This window comes from Natrix helvetica (genome assembly GCF_964273705.1).
Source record: "Natrix helvetica genome assembly, chromosome: 1".
Lineage (NCBI taxonomy): Eukaryota > Metazoa > Chordata > Lepidosauria > Squamata > Natricidae > Natrix > Natrix helvetica.
This window is the reverse complement of record NC_138548.1, coordinates 138000832-138012187: the sequence shown is the minus strand read 5'-3', so window position 1 is coordinate 138012187 and position 11356 is coordinate 138000832. Positions and strand designations below refer to the sequence as shown.

General features: G+C 38.9%; 1 protein-coding gene across 1 annotated transcript in view; it reads left to right on the top strand.

Annotated features, from left to right (window-relative positions):
• The first annotated feature begins 1653 nt into the window (after positions 1 to 1653).
• MARCO (macrophage receptor with collagenous structure) overlaps positions 1654 to 11356 on the top strand; it is a 28825-nt gene continuing 19122 nt past the window's right edge. Inside the window, exons 1-4 of the mRNA XM_081934053.1 lie at positions 1654 to 1980; positions 3839 to 3943; positions 6809 to 7021; positions 8641 to 8685. Of these exons, the coding sequence (XP_081790179.1) occupies positions 1869 to 1980; positions 3839 to 3943; positions 6809 to 7021; positions 8641 to 8685 (475 nt within the window). The 5' untranslated portion in view covers positions 1654 to 1868. The remainder of the gene's footprint in view (positions 1981 to 3838; positions 3944 to 6808; positions 7022 to 8640; positions 8686 to 11356) is intronic.

Here is an 11356-nt window from a genome sequence, read left to right as displayed (position 1 = left end):
TCGGGCCTCCAAAGGCGCCCCCGACATGAGTGACGTCGAGCTGTCCATGCCCACCCTGGCCATGCCCACCCCGTCCTCCTAAGGTCAAACACAACCCTGATGCAATGAAATCAAGTTTGACACCCCTGCACTAATACGCAACTTGATATGTGTGGGTTTGGCATAATGTGTTTAACTTGTTTACTGAATTAAGCCCATTTTCTGGAGTTGTTTTTCTCTGGCAAATGGGCTTGTTCCTAATATGTTAACACATACAACAGTATGCAGCAGAAGGAAACTCCATTTTATTCCTATTGTTATGATGGGAAAATGCAAAACTACTCATGGTACAATTGAGGAATACTTTACAAATATACCAGGAATATTATATAGAATATGATATGGCAAAGGATGGAGGAACCTATCACAACTATAAGAGAATACAATCACTGAAAGGAGGGCTTTTCTGAGTCTATTCACAGTACATTAACTTTAATATTATCTAGCTAGATGGTCCCCAATGTTTCCAGATTTGCGGACTGGTGGTGGCGGGAAGTGGCGGTGGCGAGAAGGGGATGATTTTACATTGTGTAATCTAATCTGCGGCATGCACAGATGGAGCTTTGCATGCTCAATTATACAATCCAGTTCCTAATGAGCCATGGACCAGTACTGAACTGCAGAACCAGGGTTTAGGGATCCCCGATCTATTTGGACTAATGGGGGCATATCGTATGTTTGATAAGGAACTTAGTTAATTAGTTAATTAGTTAGCCAGGGGTGTCAAACTTGCGGTCCGCAAGCCAGATGCATCATAAACTGGCCACGCCTACCCCAGGTTTAGCGGAGGGGAAAAAGTCATAATATGTAATGTGACAACAACATGACGCCATGAGTTTGACACGCCTGTGCTAAGCAGAGGAGGCAGAAAAGTGAAATATCTCCCTGATGTTCTAATGTTGAATCTGTGACAAAACACAAATGGAATGTTAAGCCCCATTACAAAATTGGGACTCCTGGCATGCTCTCACAGAAATGAAACCATCAGCCAAAGAAACTTCAATATTATTAGAAATTGGGGTGGGGGGATGCATATAGCCTCTGCGTATTCAATATTGGCTAATTTTTGTTAACCAACAGTAAGGATATCCTCTCCTAACCACAGGGCACAGGCCTATATTAGTCATAATGCAAACTGAAGGCCACATTTCTATTCTTGCTCTTTCCTTATCACTTTTCTCAGCATTTTATTACAGTAATTTGAATCATTATATTGTTTGGATTATCATCATTTGTGTTGGTGGCTTAGTTATTTTTTTCATTTCTTCTATTTTGTTCTGTCCCTCCTCTCTCTCAAGGGATGCTCTTAGGTGCTCTCGGGGCCAGGGGGGAAGTTTTAGAGCTATTAATGCCTTTTCTTCTTGTGCAAGCCCTCCACCCCAATCTCCCACTGATTCAGCATTTTTCTTTCCGCAGCTCTCTCATTTCACAATGACAGTTTCAATCTATTAGTTGCTGCAATCACTCCACTCGGAAAACAATGTTGAATTAAACGTATAGACATGCCTTTACATAAGCACGATGCGTCAAAAAGATTTCAAGAGAAATCATTATGCAAATGTCAAGAGTCACATTTTAGAATAAGGATTTTAGTTCTTAGCTCTATCTCTTTATCTTTAATATTAGGGCATATTCATAAGCCACCCTTATACTTTTTTAGAGGAAGTACAAAGGGCACTCTGCTAGGGATTTTTTTTTTTTTTTTTTGCAAGTCTGGTAAAAATAAAATCCAGCCAATGGCAAGCATTCATGTAATAGGATGTATTTCCAGGAGATAAAACTAGTAAATTTATCCTGATAGGATTGCAGTTTACAATAAAACTTTGACCATGGACAACTTAAATAGCTTCACCTATGATGAAGTCAAAGACAACAAAACATTCTCATTGTCAGATAAGATGATGTTTGCATCTTCTGGAATGACACCATTTGAAATTAGTGGTAAAGTATTTTTTTACTATTTGATGATCATGTATGCTTAGATCAAAATAACTAAGATAACTTATTAGTGATTGATTAGTGAGAATTGGTCTTTTATAAATGGAATTAATTTGTTACTGAATTAAATTAAATGGCATTATTTTATAGTAGTGACATAAAAATATGGAGAGGTGACATGGAATTTCATGCCCAAGACTATAATCCTAAATTTGGATTGTAGTCTTGGTCCTGACATATATGTGATGGGAATACATTGGTTTATGTCTATGCAAATACCTGTATATATGCATATGTATCTATAGGGATTCTCAATCATCCAGGTCATGATTCTCCTCAAGGTGTTTTTCCAAAAAGAAACTGGACTTTCTTGGGGGTTTTTTCCCTTGAAAACATTTTGCTTCTCATCAAAGAATCAGAATTGAAAAAACTTCTTGGATGAGAAGCAAAACCTCTTCAAAGGAAAAAAAAAAACCCAACGAAGCCCAGTAGGTGTTTGTAAAAGCACTTTTGGGAAATGCATAAGTGGTTTCTAAGGAAGACTACTCATTCAGTAGCATGGAAGTTTGAAGAGCACATATACGGATGAATACTTTTTCTCCAGAATTTTGCTGAGGAACCAGAAATCAGGAATGAAGCTGGATAGGTCCTGGTTATGATTTAGATTGGGATCACTGAGATGCACAGAGCTAATGGTTAGAATAGGCGTTAAAAATACATCCTGGAAGAAAGCACAATGACACACCACTTTTGCACATTGCCATGCAGGGGTGCCTGGGAGCAGTCAAAAAAGTCAAAATAGGGATTGTGTTTGCATAATTGAAGCAGCATCTTTTGATATGTGCCAGGACACAACAATCATATGCATAGCAGTGGGGCTTCAGCTGCATAGTTGCAACCATCCACCTGACTTTTTTTTTTACATACATATGTACTTTGGACACCATGTTGACAAGAACATTTCATAGATGGAATAACTGGAACCGAGTCCAAACTGAGAGCATTGTTAGCTTTTCAGTTCTGTTGATTTCACTGAGAAAAGAGATAAATGAAATGTGGTTTTGAACCATCTCATTTGCTAAATGACATTCTTAGTTAGAGAAATCAGCAGAAGACTCGTTATATATTAAACAAGGATGGATTTAAAGTTGCTTTTCACAATTTGCTACGGCTATTTTTCACACAGGCAAGGTTTTCATTGCGACTATTTGTAGTGACAAGGAAAAAGGAAGAGCTTTGTGAGAAAATACACACAACCTTTATTGATGGGATTTGATGTCCCTTCAAAATGAGATTGTGTCAATGGGACTTTTCAAATGGACATTGGTGCAAGAATGGATTTCCTCAGAATTGTTCAGTGTGCACCTATATCAAGTTCATAAGATATTTCAACATTTATTCAGCTGGCTGTTGTCACAGGTTACATCAAAATATAAGAGGCAAAATTATATTGCTTAGGGTTTTTTTTGTATTGATTGAGTTGTATATCACTGACATTTACAAAATCTTTACAGTAAAAGATTCTTGAAAGACTGTTATTTGTTGATTGCGGTTCTCAGCAGATGTCTTTGGAAATTTGAATGTTCAAATATACTTCCAAATAAACTTGCATAGTTTAAACTTTACACTTACACCACCTTTTATCTAGAAATTACGCAATTAACTCTCTGTTAAACATACCAATAAAAGATAACCTATTTTAATCCTGCTTTCAATAGGATACATGTTTTATAAAACTTTGTGTAGATTATTATGATCTGAAACTATCATTATTTGACCAGCAAGGATAGTTTTAGTCACTTGTAGAGCCAAATGATGGACTTAAATTACTCTGTATATTTTGTTTTCCCCCAAATTTTAGAACCAAAGAATAAGAAAAAGACTTGCCGGTGCTGTTGTTGGTCTGTAGTACTCATAATATATTTGGTTATGCTCACAGGAGGCATGGGAATGTTGGCTTATGAAGGTAACCTGTATTAAATGTCATTTAGGTTTTTTTAAATCAAAAGTTTTAAAACTGCCTGTTCTCACACTATTGATAATGGTAAATCTAGCTGAGTGAAATCCTTAGTTAACCTGTTGCCTTGGGTAGATACCCTCAGCAGCACTGAAGTATCAGTTCAATATACATACTGTATGTTGTGGGAAAGTCACAACTGGTGGTGAGGAGCATCATATTATGTCCCCCAAGCAGCCAGATGTTTTGTGGTGTCATGTTTAACTGATTGCTGTATTTCAGATCATGAAGGGGTTCCCCCACCTATCGTTAATGATCTTAAAAGAATACAGAGTTAAAAAGGTAAAGAGGACCCACCCATCCTAAAAAGTTCCAAAAAAGTGAGAGTGTTTCTAATTGGTACCTGAAAAATAATAAAAAAAAACAGTGCCAAATATGATTTCCCAGCATTCACTAAATAACCTTCAGACCTTTAGTTTCCCAACCCGTTTTCCAGATGCTTTTGTCTTCAGCCACATGTGAGACTGATTAGTCATCCTGGTTTTCTCATCACAATCTGAGTAGCTCTTTACAATGCTTTTCATATTGTCATATAATACTGAATTTAAAAACAGCAGCAACACAACAATAGGAAAGCATTCTGTAGTCTAGAGTAAATTGCAGAAGTATGCTGGAGACAGAAAAAGCTAAAAGTGCCAAATTTGATTCCAAGTATCCCCTAAGCTTTTAGCTGGTGATTTGTGACCAACAAGTGGGGCACACCTGGACAGAAAAGGTGGTACAATCACTTTTCTTTTGATGGTTGGTTGGTTGGTTGGTTGATTTATTATGTGCCATCAAGTTGTTTTCTGTTCCTGGCAACCACATAGTTTTTCTCTATTTTTTATTTTAGTCTACATTACATTTAAAAGAGAGAGAGAGAGAGAGAGAAGGAAAAGGAAGTGGGACATTAAAACACAGAAAAAAGACGGGGGGGGGGAAAGGAGATGGGAACATCATACTAGAAAAATGGATGATAAATGCACACCAAGACAGACTAAGACAGTAAAAACGGGGATTGTAGGTCAAGGTTAAAGGTCCTGGTGAGACTGCAAAGGTCAAAGGCAGAAAATTGGCTTTGGAGGTCTTGTAAATGTTCTTAGCTTTCTGGCTAACAATGATGAGCTCCATCCCACATCTGCATCCCTTGCTTTCTTAGTACTTAATGGTTCGCAGCTGAAGCCAGGAATGTTCATATTGGATACAGCAGGTAGAAGCCAGGGTCTTGTGGCCATTTTACCTTCAGTGATGGCACTATATGAATTTATCCCATGATAGTATACAGGTGATAACAAATGGGCCTCCAATCTGAGCTGGAAATGCTGGTGGATAAACAAATTGTTGTTCATGTTCTTGCAGGGTTGGGTTCCTGTCAGTTCTTACCTCTTCTATAGAAGAGGTTCCACAAATCTACAGTGCCATTTAGAACCAGTTCCAGCTCCCTCCCCCCGCCCATCTGCACATCATCAAGAGGAAGAGCGAGAGGAGGAATTCTGGGAGTTGAAGTCCACAAGTCTTAAAGCTGTCAAGTTTGAACACCCCTGGGGATTTTTTCCTAAAGGGTTAGGGGTGCAAGGGTCTTGTGACTTGACAGCTTTAAGACTTACGTGCTTCAAATGCCAGTTTCTGAGCCAACATTTTGGTTGCTAAGCAAAAGCGTTGTTAAGTGAGTTTCACCACATTTTACAAGTTGGCCAAGCTCACCCAGTCACATGGCTGGCAAGCCACTCCCACCCAGTCACATGGCCAGCAAGCCACTCCCACAAAGCAGGACACACCTACAGAAGAGGTTCTAAAAAATTTTGAAACCCACCACTGTGTTCTTGTGATTGCCATTCTTTAAATGTTACCCTACCTCTTCAGTATAGAGAACATGTGCTAGAACATGAAATGAGGTTTTAGTGCATTTAAATTGCATTTTTAAAAAGGCATGGAATTTCTGCTGTTGGGGCTAATTCAATCATAGGTACAGGGAACCCTCTAATGTTGCAGTGATCACCAGATTAGAAAATCTTCCACTTCCACTCAATGTCTTTGAAGAAATATTTTTTGCTTTTGTCATTGTTTAGTCGCGAAGTTGTGTCTGACTCTTTGCGATACCATGGACTGCAGTACGCCAAGCACCCCTGTTTTCCACTTTTTCCCTGAGTCTGCCCAAACTCATGTTCACTGTGATGACACTGTCTAACCAGAAGAAACATTAGAGAACACATATATCCCAATAAAGGCAGCCCCTGTCCCTTTGGAAAATGAACATATCATGTCCAAAGAGAATGTCCATAAATAATGTTTTCTTGTTTTGGCAATACCACTGGTCCCACTTTTAAACATCAGATTAAATTGTATTGCATAAAGCAATATATTTCCTCTAAACACTAATTTTGAAGTAGCAAATAGTGACATATTAATTAAAGTAAAATAATAAAACATGAGTGTTGAAAAGGCAAGGGGCTAATTGAATCTGAATCATTCTGTATTATTTAAGTCAGAGAAATGTGAAAGAGTCAGTAGGATCCTGCTACAATAATTGGTTTGGTGTGTTTTATATAACATTAACAATAGCAATAGATCTGTGATTTGGCCAGGTATGACATGAAAGGACACATCCTGGTGAGAGTTTTTCACAAATTGTGATTATTTCTATAACTTCAGGAGAACATTCAAAGCATGAGAATAAGGCTCCCTGACAATAGGATTTGGTTAAAGTTCTTCACCTAATTTTACATTCTCCCAAGGCTATGTAGAAAAATGAAAGTTAACTTAGAAAATTAGCACAGTTGGGTAATGGTGAATAAAGATTAGCTATTTCATTACTTTCTGTTCAATTTTTCGTAGTCTATACGATGCACAAAATTATAAATAACACGAAAGATGGTGGAACAGCAGAGCAAGTGAATCATCTTGCCAATGCCTCCATTGAGAACGAGATCACTTTTGGAATCAATGCTGAGAATGGTCAAGAAAACTGGATCCACAATTTAAAACAAGAATTTCATGTAATCAAATTGAGCAACCAATATTTACAATGGGAAATGGCAAACATTACAGGTACATCCTAGCTTCATGTCATCTGAATGCAGTTTTATTTTGTTTTGTCCCTCTTCCTACTGTGCATGTTAAGTATTTTGAATGCTGTATACAAAATGGAATGGATTTCTTTGTTCAAATGCCACATTTGTAATTCAGGGGACATTTCTCCCCTTGGTCTTCCTTTTGCTCCCTTGCAAGAGTTCATGGATAAGAGCTTCAATATAAAAAGTTAAATTTGATCCATTAAGCCATTAGAATCAAATTCTGTATATACTTTTTTTTTCCTCTGGCGCAAATGTACAATTATCTTAAGCTCAAAGTTTTCTGATTAAGATCTTTCCAACACTCCCAACTTATGCTGAAGATAACCAGAGTATATACATAAAAGTATGTTTCATTTGCTAGTGATCATGTTGTATCTGCCTCTGTGTATATTATGATATGGCCTATATGGGGATGGATGGATGGATGGATGGATGGATGGAGGGAAGGAAGGAAGGAAGGAAGGAAGGAAGGAAGGAAGGAAGGAAGGAAGGAAGGAAGGAAGGAAGGATCCAATTTGGTACTTTCATCATTTTGGTGTAGATGGTATGATGTTGTAATGATATGTGGGAAGGACCTTGGGAGATGGAGCAAAGAGATGCTGTCTAGGGGTTAGAGACATCATAGCCTGCAGCAGGATAGTAGGTGAGGCAAGAAACTCAGAAAGGATCATCCATAGTTTTAGTTTCTCAGGCTGTAAAGGAGACAACAGGAGAATTCTACCTTCAGCTTGTGTAGCTTTACAATAAGGTAAAGTTGGATTATCTGGTCATGTTTCCTGTCTGGTCTACAGATATAGGGCTGACAGATATAGGGCTGACAGATGTATCATTGATCTGGGGCATTGTGTTGGATTATGATCTGGGTTGGATTAAATAGCAGATAAAGTCAGCCACAAAGCAACATTCAGAAAACTGTTTGAAGCATGTCTATTGCTATTGCTGCCACCCACAGCTCTACAAGGCCCTCAAAATAATCACATTAACATGCACTAGCCCACCCAGTATTACTGTTTGGGATTGGGTATCAGCCTTTCAATCGCCTTAGCAAAGACCAGAAAATGCTTTTTACACTGATTATATTCCTACTTGTCTGCATTTCATTAGTACATTTGTTTCTTCTTCATGTAGACTTGTAGCTTGATGAGAGGCGTTGAACCTATTAGAGTCCGCCGTACTTGGGTGGAAATCTCTTGACCTGGCTATAAATACCCAAGAAGGGTCCCCTGTACACCTTGGAGATGTCTTGGCCAATAAAGTGATAGAATGGTTTGGAATGAAACTGAAATAAGGAAATTTGAAAGGAATGGTTAATCACTTTGCATGGAAATGATACTGAGTGGAATTCAAATAAGTGCTATAAATGTTCATACTGTATTGTAATTCATGAAAACAAAATGAGGAAAAGGAGGTCATAAACACCATGGGAATGTTGAAAATGGTAACACTGCAGAGATACATAATGTAACTGGAGAAATGTTAAAATAGGGTTTACATCTGGAGTAGCTGTGCATCTTGTTTAATAAGCGTGTGAAAACAGATTAATCTTAGTTACAGACTTATGCTGTTTCCAACAGATGTCAATATCTTTTTCAGACCAAATTAAAAGCAACATGACTCAAGGAATTGCAGGACCTCCTGGTGGGTAACTATAATATGTTCTTCTAATCACTTCCTTCTATTCTTTCATTTATTGCTCCAATTTAATTGAGGGATACTTGTGCACTCTGAGCCAACTTGTCTACTTGCAGATGTTACATTATTCAAACTAAGTAAACAAAGATAACCTTAGAGAACACTAAGGACCCCTCATTTCAACCGTTAACTACAAATAATTTCCTTTAATGGGTCCAATGTAATTCCTGTGAAATATCTGAATGTGACTAAAATTAAATGATATTCTGTAAGCAAGCAAATGCCATACATATCTGAGTTCTAGCACGCAAACTAGGCAAGAGCAGCTGCTCTAAAACTCTACAGCATTCATTTAAAGTATGGTTACTAAATTGTTCATTTTTGTTTGACCGAATTCAACAGAAATGTGTGAGAATATGCCTGTTGAACACCTTTGGTGGATGGATGCACAGAAATTTGCAATTATCTGTATTTGTGCATTATTTGTAAAAGGAACAGGAGAACTAATCCTATTATCCTATTTTCAGGGCTGGGGTATATATACAAGTTTAAAAAAATGTATTTGGAAATGGATAGGTTAATGGAAATAATGTAAAAAGAAAAAGCCAAATAAGAAAATTAAAGAAATCATATTAAGGAAGCTTCCAAAAATACCTCTCTTAAGCGAAATATATATTCTGGGAGAAATGTGCAGGAAAATACACATGAATTTTCATGTGGATTAAAGAAAAGAATAGCAGTTAGATGCAGAAATCAGCTGGAACAAATATAAGGAATGAAAGGAGAAATATTAGATGCAGAAAGTAATCGGAACTGACAGATTCACCTATCCCTGATGCAAATAGGCTGGGCTGGATAGCTGGACACTTGAGTAGATAGATCCCATGATTATGTATACAAAGTCCAAGAACATACAATTTCTGTACATGTAGGCACTTCAGATCTCCTGCCAGATGAATACATGGAGGAAGATTAGGGGCAATGGCTACCCATTCCCTTCATTCAAAAACACATATTCTCTGAATTTTCCCCATAATTCATCTCCAGTGCTGAAAATACTTTTACAAATAAATTCATGTGCCAGTTATAGTAATATATAAATTTAGTGGCGGAGTTCCGGTTCCGGCGGCGGCGGCGACAGGCAGCTCTTTGCCCGCTCCGGCTCCCCGGTGGGCTTCCCCACTCCTTGGGGGACACAGGACACCCCGCAGAGGGGTCCTGCCAGAGGGGCGGCATCACGGAGGACTCCTGCAGCGGCGGCGGCCGGCGGGAGGTCTCTCGCGCGCCCAAGGCACCGGGGAGCAAGCTTGGAGGGCGCTTCGCGTTTCTGCGCCTCGCGCCTCGCTATAAGCCGACTGGAGAATGCAACGATAGAAGGAAGCGGCTGCAGGGCGGTGAGGTTGCTTCTCTCTTCATTCCCTACTTTGCATGAAGAACTATTCAGCTTTTTTTAAAAGATTTTTACTTTCGGAGCATTTTGGAGGCGCGGCTGGAGGGAGGGGGTTTTTTTCCCCCCCTTGGACAAGCGGCGAGGAACAATTCTGCTCTCAGCCCCCGGGGAAGGAGGAGGGGGGAGAGCCAACGAATGAAGCCTCACCCAGGCTGAGATGATTTTCTCTTCAACTTATTTCTACATATTACTGTGATTTGAGGACTTTTGGAACTTTTTAAAACTTTGTTATGCCTCTGTGCCCAAAACTGGCAGGGCAAGATGGCACACTTCCGTTGTCTTTATGAACTGTGAAACCTGACTCCACCTTTAAAATTCAGGCTTCCGGTCCTTGTCTCCGTGTCTCCCAGAGGAATCTCTTGTGGATTGGTATTTTTTAAACTTCCTAGGGGAAATTTTCTATCTACTGCCAGATTTATTAGAGAGACTCTCTTCTGCCTGGCTCTTCTGCTCCCGAGACTCACCTGGCTACCCTTCTTTTCTAAATGTCTATCTTATATATGGACTGAACTTCTAACGTTATAAAGGATGACATCTAAAAGACCACCTCCTGAAAAACCTGGCTTTGCCACTTCTGCTCCAACATCCGCAACATCCAGTCCAGCCACACAGTCAAAGATATCAGAACTGATGCAACCTAAGACTACAGAGATGGACTTTCAACAAATGCTTCAACAAATTCTACAGGGCCAGGAGGAAATTAAGAAACAGCTAAGGGAAATGAAAGATGAAATTAAAGAAAACCAAGCCCAAATATATAAGAACTCACAAAGACTGAATCTTGTGGAAGGGGGGGTGGAGGAGGTGAGGGGGGGGGTAGAAGCTGTGCAGAAAGGGAACAAAGATCTTGACATCCAACAGATGAAAATAGAATTTGAGAGAATGTCCTATTACCTTAGATTTCAAAATGTTATAGAAGAAGATGGGGAAAACATAAAGGACATCATGACAAACATCCTGGCTGACTACACACACAAAGAAAAACAACAGATGGGGTGGGATATAGACCTGGTTTATAGAGTGAACTCAGCTTATGCTAGAACACACAATGTACCTAGGGAGGTTCACATTAAATTTCTTAGAAAAAGCACAAGAGATGAAATTCTGGGTGTACAAAGGGGGCAAGCATTGACATACCATGATATGGAGATAACCATTCTGAAGCAGATCCTTAAGAAGATTAGAGAAAAAAGGAAGAATTATTCGCAATTAGCGAATAAATTATAC